Source organism: Hippopotamus amphibius, chromosome 1 (genome assembly GCF_030028045.1).
Source record: "Hippopotamus amphibius kiboko isolate mHipAmp2 chromosome 1, mHipAmp2.hap2, whole genome shotgun sequence".
Taxonomy (NCBI): Eukaryota; Metazoa; Chordata; class Mammalia; order Artiodactyla; family Hippopotamidae; genus Hippopotamus; species Hippopotamus amphibius.
The window spans coordinates 18413368-18435523 of record NC_080186.1 but is presented as its reverse complement, the minus strand read 5'-3'; the positions used below and the strand labels follow the sequence as shown (position 1 = coordinate 18435523).

Below are 22156 nucleotides of genomic sequence, written 5' to 3'. Positions count from 1 at the left end.
TCTCAAAAATTATTTGTACACCCCTGTTCATAGCAGCATTATTCACAATAGCTAAAACATGGAAGCGTATATATATAGTTGATTCTTCAACAATATGGGTTTGAACTGTGCAGGTCCATTTACATGCAGATTTTTTTTCTGTATAAATATTAAAGTACTAACCCAATCAAAAAATGGACAGAAGGGACGTCCCTGGTGGTCCAGTGGCTAAGACTCCATGCTCCTAATGCAGGGGGCCTGGGTTTGATCCCTGGTCAGGGAACTAGATCCCATATGCATGTTGCAACTAAGAGTTTGCATGCCACAACTAAGCAGCCCACCTGCCGCAACTAAGACCCGATACAATCAAATAAATAAATAAAATATTAAAAAAAAATGGACAGAAGACCTAAATAGCCATTTCTCCAAAGAAGACGTACAGATGGCCAAAAGGTACATGAAAAGATGCTCATTATTGCTAATTATTAGAGAAATGCAAATCAAAATTACAATGAGGTACCACCTCACAATGGTCAGAATGGCCATTATTAAAAAGTCTACAAATAACAAATGCTGGAGATGGTGTCAAGAAAAAGGATCCCTCCTACAGTGTTGGTGGGAATGTAAATTGGTGAGGCCACTATGGAAGACAGTATGGAGGTTCCTCAAAAAACTGAAAATAGAGCTTCCATATGATCCAGCAATCCCACTCCTGGGCATATATCCAGAAAAAAAGCTATAATTTAAAAAGATACATGCACCCCTATGTTCATAGCAGCACTATTTACAATAGCCAAGGCACATAAACAACCTAAATGTCCATCGACAGATGAATGGATAAAGAAGATGTAGCATATATATAGGGAATTCCCTGGCAGTCCAGTGATTAGGACTCAGCACCTTCACTGCCGGGGCCTGGTTCAATCCCTAGTTGGGGAACTAAGATTCTGCAAGCTGTGGGGTGTGGTAAAAAAAAAAAAAAAAGTTATTAGGATTAATAAACTACTTTAGCAGGTTGTTGGATCCATCAGTAAAAAGCAATTGCAAATCTACAGTCCAGAAACTAGAAAACAATGAAAAACTTCCATTTACCTTAACAAAAGACATAAGTACCTAAAACAAAATTAGCAAAAACTGTGCGGGAGACTCAATCGCCAAAGCTCCAACATCTCTTAAGTTTCCAACTGCCATTTCCCACTGGAAGGAGATGGAGGGGCAACAGGATGGCCCCAGGTGGCCTCTGAGACCTTTCAGACTCTTTGGCACCTCAGTCTCCCTGATTGTATGGAAGGGCCACAGTAAATCCTGATGGGTGAATCTGCGAATAGATCCAACTCGCAGCAAAATCATGGCCCCGGGTATGTCCTCAACTCGTAAATTTTCCAGTAGATACTGAACCTCTGGAATGCTTTGGGGCATGATTCCAGGATGATTCTAATGAAGAAGAGTAGATCCAGATTCTTAAAAATTTCATCCCAAAGAGTGGTCCGAACTCTGTCTCCAGGATTGCATGCAATGTGTTGAGTAAATCCATGCTGTTGGGCTTGATTCCAGGATAGTTCCAGTGGAGACCAGGAGATCCAACTCCTTACAAACTCCAGATTCCCAGACTATCTCCAACTCTAAGACTTCTAGATTGAATCTTAAAGTCTAGAGTAAATTGTAGGACAGGATTCTAGATTCCAGAATGGTTATAATGGAGATTAGTAGATCTTACTTCCTACAAAATTGAGATCTCTGAGGTGTGTTTCCTCTCAGTGGAACAGCTCAGTGGAGGATCACAGGCCAGGATGGTTTGCTGTGCCGCCATGTGGATGGACCCCCTTACAAAATGGAGACTCAAGGTTTTGTCCCCAACTCTTAAACCTTCCAGATTATATCAAATATCCTTAGTAAGTCTACTGTGAAGGATCTTTCTCAGTGGAGAGGAGTAAATTGAACTCCTTGGGTTTGCCTTCAACTCCAATATCTCAAATAATTCAGTGCTTAGATTACCAGGCCAGGACAGGATAGTCTGCAGTGAAGAGTGGACTGAACTCCTTACAAAATTGTGCCTCAAGGCACGTCCGGACCCGTCAGCTGGGGACTTTGGGAGGCCACGTCCTCCCATCTACCATCAAATTATTTTTTCACTGTGGTTATCTTAGAAAACTGATAAAAGTGACTCCCATAGTCTGTTAATGGGCTGGGAGTTTTCTAAAGGTAGGCAATTCTGCCATGGTGACCACCAGGGGACATGTGGTGCAGCTGAGGAGACCTTGTCCAGGCCCAAGACACCACACTTGGGGGGACTTTCTTGGGCCATAGACCCAGACAGTCAACCTCGAGCAGGTGGAAAGGTGGGACGGGGCCTTTGAGGCCCAATGGACTCCACTGTCAGTCATCTCAGGGACTTTCCCTTGATTTATTTATCAATTATGTTTTTACCATTTAAAAAACAGCTTTATTGACACTCCCCTGGTGGTGCAGTGGTTAAGAATCCACCTGCCAATGCAGTCGACACGGGTCCAATCCCTGGACCTGGAAGATCCCACATGCCACAGAGCACACCCGTGCACCAAAACTACTGAGTCTGTGCTCTAGAGCCCATGAGCCACAACTATTGAGACTGTGTGCCACAGCTACTGAAGCCCACGTGCCACACTGCAACAAAGAGCAGCCCCTGCTCACCGCAACTAGAGAAAGCCCGCACACAGCAACGAAGACCCAACACAGCCAATAAATAAATAAATTTATTTTTAAAAAACTGCTTTATTGAGATATAATTCATATTATACAATTCACTCATTAAAAATGTACAATTCAGTGGCTTTTAGTATATTCACAGTGTTGTCCAACCATCACCAGAATCAATTTTAGAATATTTTTATCATCCCCAAAAGAAACCCCTTACCTTTTAGCAGTCCCTCTCATCTCCCCTCAACACCCTCCCAACCCTAGCTAATCAGGAATCTACTTTCTATCTCTGAATTTGCCTGTTCTATGTACCTCATACAAATGGAGTCACACAATATGTTGTCTTTTGTGTCTGACTTCTTTCACTTAGTATACTTTTTTCAAGGTCAATCTATGTTGTAACACGTATCAGTACTTTATTTCTTTTTATGGCTGAATAATATTCCATTGTATGGGCATGGCACCATATTTTATTTATTTGTTCATCACTTAATGGACATTTGGGTTGCTTCTACTTTTCAGCCAATTATAAGTAAGGCTGCTATGTACATCCATGTACAAGTTTTTGTGTGGATGTATGTTTTTATTTCTCTTGAGTGTATAGAGTGGGATTACTGGGTCAAATGGTAGCTCTTTAACTTTTTTATTGTAATAAAATATATATAAAATAAAATTTGTCATTTTAACCATTTTAAGTGTACAATTCAGTGGCATTGATTACTCACACTGTACAACCAGCAACACTACCTGTTTCTAAGATTTGTATTACCCCAAACCTAAACTCTATAACCTTTAAGCAATAATTCCCCTTTCCTCCCACCCTCCAGCCCCTCGTAATCTCTAATCTACTTTCTTTCTCTATAAATTTGCCTATTCTAGATATTTCATATAAGTGGAATCATACAATAGTTGTCCTTTTGTGTCTGGTTTGTTTCACTTAGCATAACAGTTACAAAATTTATTCATGTTGTAGCATGAATCAGAATTTCATTCATTTTTTAAGGCTGAATAGTATTCCATTGTACATATATATCACATTTTGTCTATCCATTCATCAGTTAATGAACATGTGAATTGTTTACATCTTTGGGATATTTGAGTGATGCTGCTATGAACACTGATGAATAAGTTATCTCTCTGAGTTCCTGCTTGTTTTTTTAAGACTCTCTCCTTTTTTAAAAAATACATTTATTTACGTATTTGTTTTATTTATTGACTGTGTTGGGTCTTTGTTGCTGCGCACAGGCTTTCTCTAGTTGTGGAGCATGGGGGCTACTCCTCTTGCAGTGCAGGGGCTTCTCACTGCAGTGGCTTCAGTAGTTGTGGCATGTGGGCTCAGGAGCTGTGGTTCTCGGGCTCTAGATTGCAGTCTCCCTAGTTGTGGTGCACAGGCCTGGCTGCTCGGAAGCACGTGGGATCATCCTGAACCAGGGATTGAACCCATGTCCCCTGCATTGGCAAGTGGATTCCTAACCACTGTGCCATTAAGGAAGTCTGAGTTCCTGTTTTTCAATTCTCTTGGGTATATACCTAGGAGTGGAATTGTTGAATCATATGGTAATTTTTTTTATAAATTTCTTTCTTTCTTTCTTTCTTTCTTTCTTTCTTTCTTTCTTTCTTTCTTTCTTTCTTTCTTTCTTTACTGGCTGTGTTGGGTCTTCATTGCTGCACACAGGTTTTCTCTAGTTGCGTTGAGTGGGGGCTACTCTTCGTTGTGGTGTGTGGGCTTCTCATTGCAGTGGCTTCTCTTGTTGCAGAGCACGGGCTCTTGAGCGCAGGCTTAGTAGTTGTGGTGCATGTGCTTATTTGCTCCTCAGCATGCAGGATCTTCCTGGACCAGGGATCAAACCCATGTTCCCTACATTGACAGGCCAATTCTTAACCACTGCACCACTAGGGAAGTCCCAGTCATGTGGTAATTTTAAGTTTAGCTTTTTGAAGAATCACCAAACTGTTTTCTACAGCAGCTGCACCATTTATATTCCCACTAGTCATGTATGAAGATTCCAATTCCTCCACAGCCTCGCCAACACTTATTTTCTGTCTTTTTGACTATAGCCATCCTTGTAGATGTAAAGATTCTTTTATTTTTCAAACCAGTTTGTAAAGTTATAATATTCCGGGGAATCCATTTCAGTGAAGTTTTCAGATTTATTTTCCATAAATTTGTATATCAAACAGTTCAGTGTCTCTAATTCTGTCCTCTTGTTTTATTCATGCCTTTTGTGTATATGATCAATGTGATTATACAATGTTGTCAATTTTATTAGTCTCAAAAGGCCAATTTTCTTTTTTTTTTAATTGGATGACCCCCTCTCAATTGTAAGTTTTTTCCCTAATTCATTCAATTTTCTACCTTTTATTTTGGCCTTCATTCCACTTACGTGGAGTTTTCCAGTTATTGTTTTTCTCACATCTTGAATTAAAATAAGATTCCGACTGCAGATGACCCTGGGCAGACTTTCATACATTTGCTAGTATTACTCTTACAGTAACTATTTACTTAGTGCCAGCCATGTACCTGCTATTGTGGATACCACAGTGAACAACCAGTTAAAGTCTTTGATCCATTTTGAGTTAATTTTTATATACGGTGTCAGGTAAGGATGCAACTTCATTCTTTTGCATGTGGATATCCAATTTTCCTAGCACCATTTGTTGAAAAGACTGTTCTTTCCCCATTGAATTGTCTTGGCATTCTTATTGAAAATTATTTGATCTAATATGCAAGGGCTAATTTCTGGGTTTTCTATTCTCTTCCATTGGTGTATATGTCCCCCTTTATGCCAGTACCACACTGTTTTAATTAATATAGTAAGTTTTGAAATCAGAAAGTGTGAGTCTTCCAACTTGGTTCTTTTTCTAAAGAACATGTTGACTATTCAGGGTGCTTGAGATTCCTTATGAAATGTAAGTTTTTTTTTTCCTATTTCTGCCAAAACCATCACTGGGGTTTAAATAAGGACTGCAGTGAATCTGTGGATCACTTTTGGGTAGTATTAACATCTTACCAATATTAAATCTTCTAATTCATGAACACAGATACCTTTTCATTTACTTATGTCTTTCATTTCAGCAATGGTTTGGAATTTTCAGCGTACAAGTCTTGAAAGTCATGTTTATTTTAGAATGCCATGTAGTATTTTGGGGCCAAGTTCAGCCCTCTAGCTGCAGGGTTGAGGATTCTGTCAGTGCTCTGTTATGATGGAGAAAATTTTTGGTGCTGTGGAAGCATAACAAAACACTATGTCTTATTCTCTCCCTAGCTAAAATCTGAGCCCCTTGGAAACAGGGACAGTGGCTTCTTTGCCTCTCCCAAGAATGCCAGTCAGTGCACTTACTAGTTGGATATTCACCGACCCAGTAGCCACAGTCACTATTTACAAAATGCAAATTTGATCATATCTTCCTGCTTAGAATCCTTCAAATGCATTGCTATTAAGATAGCTGTTATTAACGTGTTCTACTGAAGCTCTATAATATAATCCCTGCCAATCTCTCCCATCTTAGTAGGAAGACCCCTTCTAACTCCCTGCCTGCTCTCCAGTCATTCTGGCCTTCTTTTCATCTTTCTAAAACAATGTTTTCAAACATTTCTAATAATTTTATTTTATAGTGCAACCTAGTTTGTTACACAACAACAAACAAAAGTTTTGTAAAGCAGGGCAGTACTTTGCTTTAATACTTACACAACACACTCTATTTTCTATTCTATTTCTTTTAAAAAGTACCCACTAAGTTGATATTATTATCAATGAGGTACAACACACATTTTGAAAAACACTGCTCTAAGCGTTCAATTTCTTTGCCTTGGGGCCTCTGCATATGCTATGTTCTGTCTGGAAAGCTTTTCTTGTATCTTCTTTACCTGAGTAAATTTTACTCATTCTTCAATCAAAGGCTGCTTCTCTCTCCGGAGTCGACTGCCTGCATTTAAGTCCTGAAGATCGTGATGCATGAGTTAATACATGCAAATAACTCAGAACAGTGCGTGGCAAATAGTGATGCTTCATCTTATTATTGCAGAAGGTGATTCTGTAACTATTTGTGTGATTAATATCTGTCTTCCCACACCTCGCAGACTACAAACTCATTAAGTCAGAGACTTTGGTTACTTTTTGTTCATCTTTACAGTCCAGTGCCTCACTTCTCCTGGCACACAAAGCGCGCTCAAAAATGGTAGTTAAGGAAACTGTCCAGAAGAAATAAAAAGGTAGACGGGCTGGGGGCGGGGCCAGCATAGGGCGTCACCACGGCCCTCCAGAGGCCCCGCCCCCAGGCGGGGCCATGCCGCTCTGGCTGTTGGCGGTCACGTGGGGCTCCTCTGGGCTGCCGCGGAGGAAGCTGGGCCAAGATGGCGACCGTGAGGAAAGCGTTGCCGCGGAGACTGGTGGGCTTGGCGTCACTCCGGGCTGTAAGTGCCCCGGCCCGTCCAGGGGCGGTCCTGAAGGCACGGTGAAGGTCAGGGTCGGGGGCTTGGCCCGTAGCGGCTGCTCTCTGAGAGACGATGCCTGACAGCTCATCAGGCCGGTGCTGGGAGGGCATTGCAATCTTGGACTCTCTCTGACCCGCTCAAAGCCCTTAAGGGACGTGGGGAAACTGAGGCACAGAGATGGGGAGCTACTCGCCCGGCTCGTGGAGACGTGGGACGCCATCCCAGGCGTCCTAATTCCCTGGCCAAAGCTCTTTCTGGTGACCCTGGCATCTTTCTCCCTCTAATTGAACTTCAGACTTCTTCAAGTTCCTCATTAATGAAAATCATGAATACCTGCCAGTTCGAGTGGAAGAAGCCAGGTCATCCCCCTCCGACCGTCTCCATTTCCAGCTCTTGTTGCTTTGGGGGACGCTTGGCGAGCTATTCCAGCGTGCCGAGCAGGACTGGAATCGCGCGGGGCCAGGTGTTATTCCCTTGGAATTGTACTTTGGACCAGTTCGATCCTGTTGTTTCCCTCTCTCGCCCGTTCAGTGAGTAGAGGGAAAGTGTAGGAGACCTAACTGTGTAAAGAGTTGAAAACATTTTGTTGCGTAAAGCTCAAGCTGTGATGTACCAGTGGTTCCGAAGCCACTTTTTAGGTTTAGTAACAGGTCTCTAAACCCCAGTTTTCTTGATCTATAACATGAAAAAAGCATTACCTCAGGCCTGATTTGGAGATTAAGGAAAATGTAAGTAAAGCATTTGACATTGTTCTGGCTCTTAGTAAGTGATTGATCAGTTGTTGCTTTAGAGTTTAGGAGGAGTTACTGTGTAGTAGTAACAATTACATTGTCTTGGCATTGGGTCCTGTCTCAGAAAACCACTTCAGTGTCTACTAGATCACTCTCCACCACCAATTCCTTATTGCAAATAAATCCAGTAATTCCAAATTGAAAAGTTAAGAAAATTAAATGTAATGCTGGGTATAAATGTGCTTTGAAAAAATTCCTATTGTAATGAGATGGTAGTGGTATGCCTTCCATGGAGTTACCAGCATAGACTTGATGTCAGAACCAAATGGGTAAATCCAAACTTCCTCATTTCCTAGCTGTGTGATTTGGGGTCTTCCTGAGGCTGTTTCTTCCTCTGTGGAGTTGGGATTGTGATACTCCCGGTCATGTAGGGATTAAATGAGATGCTGATGTCTGCAAGTTAGCACTGGGCTTTAGTCAGTATTAACAGTTGATATAGGTACCGTAGCTCAGGAGGCTGTGGCCCAGGATTTGTGTGGTTAGAGGGGACTATTTCCATGCAGGACTTTACAAGGGAATGAACTGGGTGTTTAACCAAGGCAAGAGAAGACTGGGGGGACTGAAGGGTGGTAGAGGCACCGTGGCCTAGGGGTTAAGAGCATATGCTCTAGATCCACACTGCTGGGTTCAGAGATGGCTTAGTGGCTAACTAACCCATGTGGCCTTGGGAAAATTACTTAATCTCCTTGGGCTTCAGATTTCTCACAGTAAAATGGAGATTATAATAGTTCCTACCTAATAAGGTTGTTGAGAGGATGACATGGGTTAATATGTAAAAGGTTCTTCAAAGTGCCTGGCAAATAGTAAATGCGTCAGTTGTTATGGGGAAGGAAGTGGAACTGAGTTTATTCTGTTCTTATAAAAGGAACTTGGGAACAGGTTTTACATTCTTTCAATAAGATTCACCAGTTATTTATTGAGCCCCTGTTAGGTCCCAGGGCCCTCCTTGCCTTGGAGCTTACATTCCAGTGGGATCCTTTTAGGACAATGTACCAGCAGAGGCTGAACATCCCTGTTGGAGGGAGATTGAACTTGCAGGGCCTTCCAGCCTAGGCTGTTGACTTCATGAAATTCAGTGGCTAATCACCTTAGTCTTTAGGAAGCTTTGCTGGCTAAAACCAAGGCCAGTTCAGGTGAGTTGTTTAAGTTCCAGCTGATTCATTGGCGGGAATATTTCCTTCCTTAAAGGTTTCAGGAATTTGGGATCCTTAGCAGAGTCCCAGCACCCCTGTCCCCTTGTCCCACAGCAATATGTTTATCCAGGTTAAATCTGGTAGAATGAAATTAATTTAAGCAGTATTAAGTAGTACTAAGAAGAAGAGAGGAAAGAGGGGGGAAAGCCTCATATTACTCGGTGGGGGGGGGGGAAGATTTTCTATAGAGGACTTTATACAGGGCAGACTTTGTATAAAGGACACTTAGGGCCTTTTTTAAATGTCTTCAACTGCTGAAGGTTTCATCTCCTTTCAGACTCACTCTCCTTGTCACCACCCATCCTGTGATTGTAACAGAACAGAGCCTCCTCCATCCGTGCAACCCCAAGACGACTCCTCACCATACTCTTAATTGCTCTTCTCTGGGGCAGCTATGCCCTTCATGCATTTATTTGTTGTTTTAATGACTTGTTTTTAAATAACGAGTACCTTCTTTTTTAATAACAGTGCCAAACACGAGGGATGAAGTGGAGGTCAAGACAGAGCCCCTCATGGAACTTATATTCTACTGGAGAAATCATTGAGCAGGCATTATTTGCAGTGTTCTCAAGGAAGTAGTTATAGTCCTGAAATAGAAAATAATGAGGGTGAGGGGATTGGCAGCTTTACAAAGGGTAGTCGGGGGGGAAGAGCCAGGTGAAGAGTATCCTGGGCAGAAGGAACTGTAGGCACTGAGGCCCTGCTGTGGGAGAAAGGCCGGTGGGTCTGGAGTGTAGTGACCCATTAGAGGAGTGGGTACCAGTAGGAACCTGTAATGAGTTCATGGAGATTGGCAGGAGTCAGATGATGAGACTCTTATAGGCCATGGTGAGTGGGGAAGGGATGAGTCAGGTTTCTGGCTTAAGCAACAGGATGCATGTGATGCCTTTTACTGAGACAGGAAGGATCGAGTCAGACTGGGCTTTAAGAGAAATTAGTTCTGTTTGAGGATGTCTAAGTATTGAGAGGTACAAATAGGTTTGTTTAAAAAACAACATAAATGCTCAACTGTCAGGCGGTTGGAAATGGGTCTGGACTTCAGGGGAGTTGGAAATGACCCTGTAGTGGGAGCGTAAATCTCTTACTCTGTTCCTGTTTGCAAGTGAAATATTCTTGTTGGTCTTGATTCTGAAACTGAGCAAATGTGAATTGAAGGGTGAGAAACATTGCTTCTTGTCTTGGTATTAGTGAAGATGGATACGTTCTTTCAGATTTGTTTCCCTGGAGAATTGTGACAGTCTTCCTGTTACTTTTTGTTTCCTCTTTTAAACCAAAGGTCAGCACCTCATCTGTGGGTACTTTCCCAAAGCAAGTGAAAATTGTGGAAGTTGGTCCCCGAGACGGACTGCAAAATGAAAAGGTAAAGATGGAAATCAACCAAAAAAGCTTTTGCAGGCACTGAGAGTTCCATGTGGTGGGTGCATAGCTATACCCAACTTAGGGCCCAGTCAGGGAAGTCAGGCAGGCACCTGTGACAGTTCAGCCACAGGTGTTGTGAAGGGGTCCATCTGAAGGCCCTGTGGGATGGGGTGGATGGTAAGTGCTGCAGGAGTGCAAAGGGAAGGTGAGGATGTGCTTTCGATCCAGCAATTGCATGTAAGGAGATTTGTCCAAGGGAAGTCATGAAGGTCACATGTATTGGAGATGTGACTTTCATGCCTTGGGGATGCTCCTTACAACTCTGTTGTAACAGCAGAACAATTGGAACAACCTAAATGTTCAATATGAGGAAAGTTAGATCAAATACATTAATGACTTCAGAAAATGGAATATTGTGAAGTCGCTAGTAATATAGGAGTATATTAAGTGAAGTAAACAGATTATAAAATAGTGTATATATTTTTTAATCTTATATTTTTGTATAAGAAACAAAAAAATTTATATATGTGTGGGAGCATCTACCTAGAAAAGGATCGTAGAACAGTGCTGCCCAATAGAACTTTCCGTGAAGACAGAAATGTTCTAGGCTTCAGCTGTCCCATACAGTAGCCACTAGACACGTGGCTGTTGAGCATTTGAAATGTGATTAGTGTGGCTGGGGAACTGAATTTTTTAATGTAATTTTAATTAATTTAAATTTGAATAACTACATATGGCTCATGTCTAATGTACTGGACTGCACAGATCTAGAAAGTTACATATCAGGATAGTAAGAGTTATCTCTGGGAGGCTTTAAGGGTGATATTCTTTTGTTTTTGGCGTGTTTTTCTGAAATAATCATGTATTATTTTTTCAATAAGAAAACCTTTATGTATGTATGTATTTATGTTTTTATTGGCTGCGGTGGGTCTTCGTTGCTGCACACAGGCTTTCTCTAGTTGCAGTGAGTGGGGGCTACTTTACGCTGCAGTGCACGGGCTTATCATTGCGGTGGCTTCTCTTGTGGAGCACAGGCTCTAGGCACACAGGCTTCATGGACATTGCAGCACACGGACTCAACAGTTGTGGCTCACGGGCTCTAGAGCGCAGGTTCAGGAGTTGTGGCACACGGGCTTAGATGCTCTGCGGCATGTGGGATCTTCCTGAACCAGGGGTTGAACCCGTGTCCCCTGCATTGCCAGGTGGGTTCTTAATCACTGTGCCACAAGGGAAGTCAAAGAAAACCTTTTTTAAAAAAAAATTTTTTTAAAGCATGATCAGCCTGCCTTTAATAGTGGTGTTGGTTGGAAACAATAAGCTGTAAGCTCTCTGAGGACAGGGTCATGTCTGTTCTGCTCACTGCTGTATCTGTAGCTCCTAGCACAATCCTTGGAACATGGAAGGCTCTTAAAAATTACTTGTGGAATACATTAAATTTTTAAGCAGTGGGAGAGAAATTGGGGGTAGAAGGGCCTGGCTAGAAGGACTTTGAGTTTTTAGGATTTTTGACCTCATCCTGTAAGTGCTAGAGAGCCATGGAAGGCTTTTGAGCAGGAGAGTGAGATAATGGAGACTGTGTTTTAGAAAGATTCTTGTGTGGAATGAATTGGTTGAGTGAGACTGTGCTGTAACATACACGGGATAATGATGGTAGATTTGGAGATAGGAATCCACAGAGTTGTGAGCAGCTAGCCATGGTGGGGGAGGGAAAGAGAGAAGCAGTAGACTGAGCATGTGAGGATGAGATCCTGTGCCAGCTGAGAGACAGAGGGGGAGCGTGTGACCCTTTGGAGGCCATATCTCATAGAACCCAAAGGGTTAGTCATCTCTGCCATTTCAGGCCATGGCATGTTGTTTCAGTTTGTTTATGGTGGGATCATAAAGTAATAAAAATTTAGTTTAAAAGCCTGTATGACTGGAAAATATTGTTTCCACGTAAGTATTAACTCATTTTCAAGTGAGAAACTGATTCCACTGCAAAATGCTATCTGTGGAACTTGAAGACAAGCCTTGTGCTGCACCTGCTGGCCAGGATTACATGTGAATTCATGTTAGTGTTTGAAAGTTGAGATAGTGAAGTGCTTGCTGTAGCAAAAGCTTGGAACTAACAGGTTGCATTCTAAGACCATTTTATTACTGACTTTGCCGACCTATCTTCTGGTGTTTTTCTCTCTCCATTGCAGAATATTGTACCTACTCCAGTGAAAATCAAACTGATAGACATGCTTTCTGAAGCAGGACTCCCTGTTATAGAAGTCACCAGCTTTGTGTCTCCCAAATGGGTTCCCCAGGTGAGCCCCAGCCCTCAGGCATGTCTCAGATGAGAGGGATGTAAGGTGTTGCACTTGTCCAGGAAGTACGTAGAAGTTGGGAATGTAGGTGTCCAGGTGTCTGGCTTTGAGAGCTCTCAGCGCTTCATAGTAGTGTGTGCAGCAAAAGAGTGTGACCTGGGGAGGCAGGTGGCTTGGATTCAGTCTTGGCCCTGCCCCGACTTGCGTGGTGAGCTTGGTTGAGGCCTTCCCCTCTCCAGGTTCAAGATGACCTCTCAGGTCTCTTCTGGCTCTAGAAGTCTAGAATCTCTAGGCCTGTCTAGAGATGTGACTTCTGCGTTTGTGAAGAGGAAAGACTGACAACTCTTGCTTCACAGAGACAGTCAAGTGGGAGGAAAGATCCTGTTCCAACTGAGTGTTAGATGACAGAGAGCTGAGCCCAGTGCTGGGCTCGAAGCATGTTCTCAGCAAATGGCTACAAGTATCATTGCTGCTGTCACTGCTTATATAGAGTTGACAGTGTTAGCCAAATGGAGCGACTGGGGACCTCACCCATGCCAAGGAGCCTTCTGGCTCATCAGCAGTCGAACAAATAGTAAGAGCATTGGGGAGACTCAGCTCCGCAAAAGGATTCATTCTCATACGGTCCTGGGGAACAGATTTTGTGCTAAAAAGCTTTTCTGTACGTGAAGTCTCTGCTGCCCTTGGCGGTGACTTGGCAATGTTTCCTTTGGCTCCCAGCTGGCTGACCATGATGAAGTCATGAAGGGCATCCAGAAATTTCCTGGCATCAACTACCCAGTGCTGACCCCAAATTTCAAAGGCTTCCAGGCAGCGGTAAGAGACTCATTTTTGGTGGGGGCCCCTGAAATGAGTTTGATGGCATTGGCCCCGTCTTGTCCCTGGGCCTCAGCCCTGTCCCAGGATGTCTGTCTGAATGACTTGTCTCCAGCGATGAGGGCCACCTTCAGACAGACCTGGGGGCGGTTCCGGCCCTGCCACTCCCAGCTCTCTGATCTTGACAAGCTGCTAAGCCTCTTTAAGCCTCAGGTTCTGCCTATAAAATAAGCTTAATGATCGTACCTAACATTGTGAAGATTTCAGGCGATAGGATGCACATGACTTGCTTACTAAGAGCCTGGTAGAAGATAAGTGCTTGATAAAAGTGAGCTCTTGTTATTGCTCAGCTCCTCTTTAGAAAAAGGTAATCAAGCTCTCTGCAAGAGTTAAAGGTAATTGCTAGTATCCGCCAGATTTATCATTTTAGATGAGAACATCATTGGAGATGTTGATTCTGAATTTAGGCAAAAAGCTTCTTCTTTTAAGAATGACTTCCAGGGTGTGATGGCAGCAGCAGTGTTGGTCCTTGGGGAAGGCCAAGGCTTCTTTTTTTATTGAGTAGTAATTCACTGTATTAATTTCCTAGGGCTGCCATTATAAAATACCCAAAACTAGGTGGCTTAAAACAACAGAAGTGTATTCTCTCACAGTTCTGGAGGCTAGAAGTCCAAAATCAAGGTGTCAGTAGGGTTGGTTCCTTCTGAGGGCCCTGAGAGAGACTTCCCACGCCTCTCTCCTAGTTTCTGGTGACGATTGGCAGTCCTCGGTGTTCCTCCACTTGTAGGTACATCACTCCAGTATCTGCCTCCACCTTCGCTGGCCCTTCCTCTGTGTTTGTTTTCACATGAGCGCCACCTTATGAGGGAGGAGGGACCAGTATGACTTCATCTTAACTAATTACATCTACAATGACCCTATTGCCAAACAAGGTCACATTCTGAGGTAATGGGAGTCAGCATTTCAACATGTCTTTCTGGGAAGAACACAATTCAACTTAAAATATTCATATATCGTAAAATTCACTAGAAGACAAGGCTTTCTGCCACTCTTTGTGGGTGTTCCTTGAAGAGGAAAATGCTGAAAGGAATTCACCTGGCTGTTGGCAGGTTGCTGCTGGAGCCAAGGAAGTGACCATCTTTGGAGCTGCCTCCGAGCTCTTCACCAAGAAGAACATCAACTGCTCCATTGATGAGAGTTTCCAGCGGTTTGGTGAAGTCTTGAAGGCAGCTCAGGCAGCCAGTATGCCTGTGCGGGGGTGAGTCTGACCACATTGGCGCTGCCTCTCTTTTCCTCGGTACCATTCTGGGGCCAGGCTCAGACTCCAGTGACCATCCTTTATAGCCTCCTTATCCTGGGTGCAGGCAGCCCAAGCGCCACACCCAGACATCTTTTCCCAAGTAGATGTGGTCAGAAGAAATCCTGGCAACTACTTTCTCCAAACCTGATTTTTGGGTCAGTTCCCCAGAAAAATCTAGCAGGACAGGGCACTAAACAGGGTTTGTGGAGGTCAGTTTAATTCTGGCTTCACCACCAACTCTTCACACATCCCTGAGGAATCCCTTGGCTTCTAAGAGGTCTCCAGCATCACATCTTTAATAGCAGTAGTGCCAGACGTTGTCCATGTATTATCTAATTGTAGCCTCACAGTCGCCCAGCAAGGAGGGCACTATTCCCACTTCCAGATGACAAAACAGAGGCTCAGGAAGGATGACGAGTCTGCTGTAAGCTCACACAACAAACTGCAGCCAGAATGCTCTTTCAGAAGTGCACATCTGATCACATCACTCCCTGGTTAAAAACCTGTCAGTGACTCGTGAGCTCCAGACTTTTCAACATGGTTTACAAGCCCCTTTGTTTTTCAGCCCCTGCCACTCTCTGCAGCCTCGTTGCTCGTGTCTCCCTTCCAGCCCTGCTTCCTCAGCACAGTGCATTCCAGCCAACGGGAACTTCTGTCCATTTGTCACATGGCCCAGTTCTCTCCTGCCTCTGGGCCTTTGCACACACTTTCTGTAGACTCAGAACCCTCTTCCTTCTACATCCTACTTGTCAGGGCTAACTCCTGCTCATCTTTGGGTCCTCTTGTGGATGCCAGTTTCTCCAAGAAGCTTTCTCTTCCCTCAGGTGGAGTTGGTGCCCCTCCTCTGGGCTCCCAGAGTCCCCTGGACATTCCTCTAACATAGCACTTACCTGCTTGCTAAATTCTCCACTGCCTCCTGTCCCCCACTAGACTCTGCTCTCCATGAGGGTAGAGCCCACATCTGTGTCAGTCCCTGCTGTGCTCCCTCTCCCAGCTCTGGGCGTAGCACGTAGTAGGTGCTCAGGAACCAGTGGGCGGATGGATGGATGGGGAAGCAGGGGCAGGTCAGGTCTGCCTGACTCCCAAGCCTGTGCTCTTCCCTCAGTATTTCTCTTAGCTTTTCCATGCTTAGCAGTGATTGGAGAGTAAGAAGAAGGATTAAGATGGAAAAATACACTGAGATATTTGAGTCTGAAATTATTTAATGCAGCAAACATTTATTATGCCTCATAATATGCGGAGTACTTTGTTAGACTCTAAAAGGTTTTAATGGCGCCTCAGCCTGAATGGGGTGGGTGGGCATAGAAGCTGTCTACACTCAAGATCCAGACTCCTCACCATAGCTCGCAAGACCCTGTGATCAGGCCGGTGGCCTCCTCTCCACCCTCCTGTTATACTTCTTTGCCCCTTGCTGCCCAGACCTCAGCTCTTCTGTCCTTTGTTCTGGGTCTTGAACACACCTATTCTATCTCGGGGCCTTGACACTGGTTCTTCTCTCTGCCCGGAACGCGGCTCTCTCCCATCTCCGCTCCGGTGTCACATCCTCACAGAGGTCTTCCTGAGCCACCCGGCTGCTGTTGGCCTTCTCTGATTGCTCCTGTCACACTTCCCCCATCTTTCCTTCACAGCACATCACTTTCTGCGATTATCTCCTTCCCTTATTCATCACCTTATCAGCTGTCTTCCTAACTTGAAACCTTAAGCCCTGTGGCGGTGGGGACCTTTCCAGTCTTGCTCACTGCTCTTCCCCAGTGCCTGGCACACTGTGGGCAGCTCAGTAAATATCAGTTGAATAAATGAGTGTACGAACCCTCTGGCAGCTCACCAGAGCAGCTTATTTCTTGGCCCTCGGCTGGCCCAGCTTTTTTCTTCCTGCTTTGGTTTCACCCGTCCTCAGTCCTCCCCCGAGCATGGTCTCACCCTGTGCGGCTCGGCTGCCTGCTCACATTGCCCTCTCTAGCTTCTCCCCCTCCTTGGTTGGTCTCTGGGTGCCTCTATGTGTCACCTGCTTCCTGAACTATAAACCCCTTAGTTTCTTCGCTTCCCTGCCGTGGTGCTGCACTGCCCACTCCTGGCACTGAGCGGCACTGCCTTCAGCTGGCTCACTGGCATTGAATTAGCCTTTCACCCAGGCCCTTGGCCTCCTGCCTGGCTTCAGGTTTGGGTGCGGGCTAACCAGGGACGTGTGTCAAACAGCCACCCTCCCCAGCCCTGCTGGCTGAAGAGCTTGGGGGCATTGACACCATTCCTCCCTGTTTTCCCACAGGTACGTCTCCTGTGTGCTTGGATGCCCCTATGAAGGGAAGATCTCCCCGGCTAAAGTAGCTGAGGTGTGTGTGTGTGTGGGTGTCAGGGCGGGGGTTTCACGAGGGTGGGCTCCCGTGCCTGTGCACGTAGGTTGCTCTTGCCACCCTTTCCTGGTGAGTCACTGATTTCATTTGTTTGCCCAGCTCCTTCTTTAAGCCCCTCTGAGAACACAGCCCTGCACTCACCCTTGGAGGGCTACCTCCTAGCCTGGCATGGGGTCTCCGAAGCCCCTGCCGTCTATCCCAGAGTGAAAGTCCCTGACTCAATTTCCAGTCTGGTCAGTGGACAGGTGATGACTGGAGTGAGAATCCTGTACAGAGGGGTTCCTTATAGTGGTTGGAGAGGCCATTGACATCCTCAGAGAAGAACACAGGGTGTGAAATGAATTTGAGCAACCCAAGAGCTTATGTCGGGGCTTCCTAGGTGGCGCAGTGGTTAAGAATCTGCCTGCCAATGCAGAGGTCACGGGTTCGATCCCAGCTCCAGGAAGATCCCACATGCTGCAGAGCAACTAAGCCCGTGTGCCAAAAAAAAAAAAAAAACAAAAAAACAAAAAACAAAACAAAAAAACAAACAAACAAAAAAAAAACCAAGAGCTTATGTCATTCTGTCCTCAGAACCACCCTGCAAATTTGGTATTATTCCATTTTATAGTTGAGGAAACTAACTTGCCATGCAGGTTGCCAATGGTGAAACCAGGTCTTAACCCCCATCTGCCCAAAGCCCTCTTGCTCTTCCCGCATACCAGGTAGCATCCAAAAATGAGCAGTAGTTACAGTAGCAACTGCTTATTGGGAGTGGCTGCTGTGGTCGAGAATCTCAGCCTCCCTGTATCCCTGTAAAGGCTCGTCATCATTTCTCAGAAGCAGAAATTGAAGTTCAGGAAAGTTAAGTCTGTTGCCAAGGTCCCACAGCTAGTGAGCAGCAGGACTGGGATTTTACATAAGCATCGAGTCACTCCAAAGCCCGCCACTGTTGCTACACCCTCTACCGCCCACTGGCTGCCATGGCTCCTTGTCACTCTGGCCGCGTGGGTGGTGGGGGAGGGGGCTCACCGTTTCCTTCATCTAGCAGACCATCGTTGAGTGTCGTCTACGTCCCTGGCCCGCCACATCCTTCCTCCCCCTTCTCCAGCAGAACAGTGTAGGGCAGCATCTCCTCAGGTGGAGCATATACTGCTCTGGTTTTGCAGTGATTTTAGGGGTTTACAAATGGGCTTCTAAAAATTTTAATAGGTATGTACTTCTCTTAAAAATATATGACTAGCACCTCAGACCCAGGATTTTACACATCTTCCTACCAAGGATAGAGCTACATGAAAGGAATCAATTCTACTGGTTCTGGTCCCTGGGTCTGACACAGTGTGTGAAGGTGGTAAGTAAAGGACTGGATGGAGTTTGAGACACGTGTGGGAGGAAGGCACGGTGGTCGGAGCCCCGGGCCTGCAGCATGTGCAGCTCTGCTCCTTAGGTCCCAGTCTCCTGAGGAGCAGAAGGAGCATTGTCATTCCCACTCTAAAGCTGTAAGGGGTCTGTGGTCTAATAGAAATTTAGTGTCTCAGACACGGAGGTGTTCTGCATAGGCTGAGGACCCCTGGCTTGAGGAATCTGGGATCCTCCAAGTGCTGGCTCGTTTCCCTAGGTTGCCAAGAAGATGTATTCAGTGGGCTGCTACGAGATCTCCCTGGGGGACACCATCGGCGTGGGCACCCCTGGGGCCATGAAGGATATGCTCTCCGCTGTCATGCACGAGGTGCCAGTGGCTGCCCTGGCTGTCCACTGCCATGACACCTACGGCCAGGCCCTGGCCAATACCTTGATGGCCCTGCAGGTAATCAGGGCATGTCCCAGAGTAAAGGCACGTGTCCATTCTCCCAGAGGGCATGGTGGCAGGATAGCCATGTTTCATTTATTCTTTCAGCCGGCATTCACTGTGCCAAAGGCCGTTGTCTGTGTGCCAGGCCGCAGGCTGGCCATGGTGGACACAGACATGTGACCCTGCCCTGAAAGTGCCTTCATCTGTCTGTTAGGAGAGATGGTCGAGATTAGGTGATAATCCCAATGCATCGTACAGATGGCATGCCGGGAGGAAGCATTGGGCTGAGGAAGGCCCCCATCCCAGCTGGGGAGGTCAGAAGATTTGCCAGAGGAGGCCTGAGTGAGGCTTGAAGGATACGAAGAAGTTAAACAGTTGAAAGAGGGAAGCGGAAAGGTGACCAGGCAGCATTGCCTTGTGAGACTAAGGTGGGGTCAGGGAAGACTCGGGTGTCCTGGCCCCGTGATAGCACGCAGGGCTGGGAGTGCGCCTGCCTGTGCCTGTGTGTAGGGGGACCAGGCAGGAAGGAGGGAGGGTGGCAGAGGTCACTCAGAGGGAGAGCCTTTAATGCTGTTCCCAAAGATTGGACTAAGACCTCAGATTAGGTTTCTCTTGAGGCTTGCTTCTTGAGGGCTGGCCCAGAATGAGGGTCCTATGGCCCAGCCGCCCATTGGACAGAAAGTTCTGAGTATCTGACCACAGGCTACCTTGCTGTATGTAGTGTTAATCTAAGTCTAGTCTGTTGTCTTAGGTTAGCTAGAGAAATCCTGGGCCGCCCTCTTTTTAGCTCTCACATTACCTCCTTGAGGCTCATATCTTTAAGCCAGATGATTCTATTACTTTCTGGGCCTGTTTTCTCCGAGTTGAGGTTTAAGGAGAGAGGAGAAAGTGAAACAGTCACCTAGGATAGTGGGAGTGACTGCCCTAGGGAAATGGGATAGGCCCCCCTGGGGTTAGAGACCTAACATGGGGTGGCGGAGCAGGGGCGGGTAAATGAACACAGTAAACAACAGGGGTCTAAAACCTCAACAGTGGGAGGGGGTTACTTTAGGTTGGTGATTAGCAGGGGCCTCTCAGGAGGTGGCTTTTAGGCTGAGGAGGAGAAATTGAGGAGTCAACCACGAAAAGAAGGAGGAAAGATATTCCTGGCAGAGGAAACAGTATAGCATGAAAGACTCAGTTTTAGGAACTAAAAAGAGGAACAGTTTCTTTCAGTGGGGTTTTCACCGCAATAGAATCATAAGCCAAAGGAATGAATAACTCAGTGGAATTTCAGACAGCAAATGACAGGGAGGTTTACAGGAACTGACTTTGTAGGCTTTGGTCCCCATGGTGACAGCCATGTTTCACCGTCCTTGTTTTCAGATGGGAGTGAGTGTCGTGGACTCTTCTGTGGCGGGACTTGGAGGCTGTCCCTATGCACAGGGAGCATCGGGGAACTTGGCCACCGAGGACCTGGTCTACATGCTGGCCGGCTTGGGGATTCACACGGTAAGCCCACCTGCCCCCTGGTGGCCCCAGCCCTGAACTGACCAGAGCTCAGCTTGAGGCCAGAGGACAGAAGCTGCTAGGTTTGTTCAGGGTTTTTGTGGTGGTGGTGATGCAGTTAAGAGGGGAAGGGTGTCAAAGGATGAGGGCCATTTTATCATATATTTTCAGATAACAGTGTGTGGCTGATGGAGGCCACAAGAAACCCAGGCCCTCTGTGTGAGTTTGACAGTTCAATCGGAAGAGGCACCAGAGTGTAGGGAAAGAGCCCTGAAAGGGTAAGGCCATGACCTGAAATGAGTTAGTTCCCTCTGGACCTTTGTTTTGTTCTCTGAAAAATGAAGATAGTAGAATTAGCCCCCCAAGACCTCTGTCCAAGTCAGTAAGGGCCCTCAGTGTGGGTTGGAAGCAGTGTAGCATCTGTGCTTTGGGATCAGACAGAACTGGGTTTAAAACCTAGTCCTGCCACTCACAGGCTGTGTGACCTGACAGGTTACTTCACCGCTCTCAGCCTAAGAAATGGGAATAATAATAATACCCATCTCACAGAGTCATTACGAGAATAAGTAAGAAAATGTAGAATGCTTAGCCCAGAGCTAAGCAGATAGTACACATCAGTAAATAGGGGCTATTGTTAAAAAGAAGTTTTCAGTGTGGCCCTTTTAGTCGGTGTTTTTACTCCTGCTTCTCTCTGCCTCACAGTCCTTACTTCAATATGCAGTGTTTGACCACTGTGGCCAGGCCTGTGCTAGACCCTGGAGTTGGAGTACCAAACAAGACTACTGTGCTCCCTTCCCTGGTGGCGGCACTACAGACCATTTCACACATTGAGGGCAGTCAGAGGGGAACCCCAGGTGCCAGGAGGACATCACCTCACAGGCAACTGGTGTCCCATCATCAGAGGGACAAGAGCCTGGTTGTCTTCACCTTTACTTTTTCAGTATCACAGTTTTCTGTCCTGTCTGATGTTTCCCTGGCTGTTGAGGGCATGTCGTGACTTACTGCATCCTCTAACTTGTTTCTCAAAGGGTGTGAACCTCCAGAAGCTCCTGGAAGCTGGGGCCTTTATCTCTCAAGCCCTGAACAGAAGAACCAGTTCCAAAGTGGCTCAGGCTACCTGTAAACTGTAAGCGCCTTGCTCCCTGAAGCACTGGGGACTGTGTGGGAATGGGGACACCTGTGGATGATGCACAGATGGGCACATGGAAATGGGAATGAAATCAACAGAAGCAGGCACCTCACTGCCAGCTCTGCATCTAGGTCTCTCTTGGCAAGAAGGAGGTGGACAGGAACTGCCTGGCCTCAGGCCCTCCCTGCCTGACCTGAGTATGAGTGAGAGGCTTGGGCAGCTGGAGGTCTCCCTTCACCATGGACCCAAAGGCCCAGGAGTTGATGGCCTGAGGGCACTTGGGAACCCAATTCTCTGGCTTGGGTTGATCCTCAAGTCTCATCTCTGGGTGAAACCTGCCAGTTGGCCACTCTACACGGCTTGATGCTGCCATGTCCTTGGGGCCATCTCTCTCTTGACCTTGTAGGGCAAAGGGGCAGGGAGGAGTTTTTCCCTCAGCTGGTGGAGGGTATTTGGTGAAGGGGTGAGGGCTGAGCTATGGTGGCCACCTGCCAACTCCAGCACCTCTGGAAAACTTCCACTTTGAACATGATTGTTGAGAACAGCTTATGTAATTAAAGGTTTAACGACATAACCA

At 45.9% G+C, this 22156-nt stretch overlaps 1 protein-coding gene across 9 annotated transcripts; it reads left to right on the top strand.

The window, feature by feature from the left end:
- Positions 1-6924: 6924 nt before the first annotated feature.
- On the top strand, positions 6925-22153 carry HMGCL (3-hydroxy-3-methylglutaryl-CoA lyase). Of its 9 annotated transcripts, none has more exons than XR_009048073.1 (10): positions 6987-7069; positions 7386-7553; positions 10351-10434; positions 12617-12724; positions 13445-13540; positions 14650-14798; positions 17107-17170; positions 18789-18977; positions 19177-19358; positions 20328-20453. XR_009048073.1 is itself a non-coding variant. In XM_057699794.1 (10 exons), the coding sequence occupies exons 1-10, from the start codon at positions 7010-7012 to the stop codon at positions 21578-21580; spliced, it is 1059 nt and encodes a 352-aa protein (XP_057555777.1). In that variant the 5' UTR covers positions 6987-7009; the 3' UTR covers positions 21581-22153. The 9 variants fall into 9 exon arrangements, 8 of the variants coding, with proteins under 8 accessions (XP_057555790.1, XP_057555777.1, XP_057555770.1 ...); XM_057699794.1 differs by lacking the exons at positions 7386-7553; positions 19177-19358 and adding exons at positions 9543-9623; positions 21479-22153; XM_057699787.1 differs by lacking the exon at positions 19177-19358 and adding an exon at positions 21479-22153.
- The last annotated feature ends 3 nt before the right edge of the window (positions 22154-22156 follow it).

Bases quoted from the DNA above. Each gene is read 5' to 3' on its own strand.
- HMGCL (XM_057699787.1), top strand. From the start codon at position 7,010: ATGGCGACCGTGAGGAAAGCGTTGCCGCGGAGACTGGTGGGCTTGGCG. The intron at 7,070-7,385 runs GTAAGTGCCCCG...ATTGAACTTCAG, and splicing joins GCTTGGCGTCACTCCGGGCT to ACTTCTTCAAGTTCCTCATT. The intron at 13,541-14,649 runs GTAAGAGACTCA...GGCTGTTGGCAG, and splicing joins TCAAAGGCTTCCAGGCAGCG to GTTGCTGCTGGAGCCAAGGA.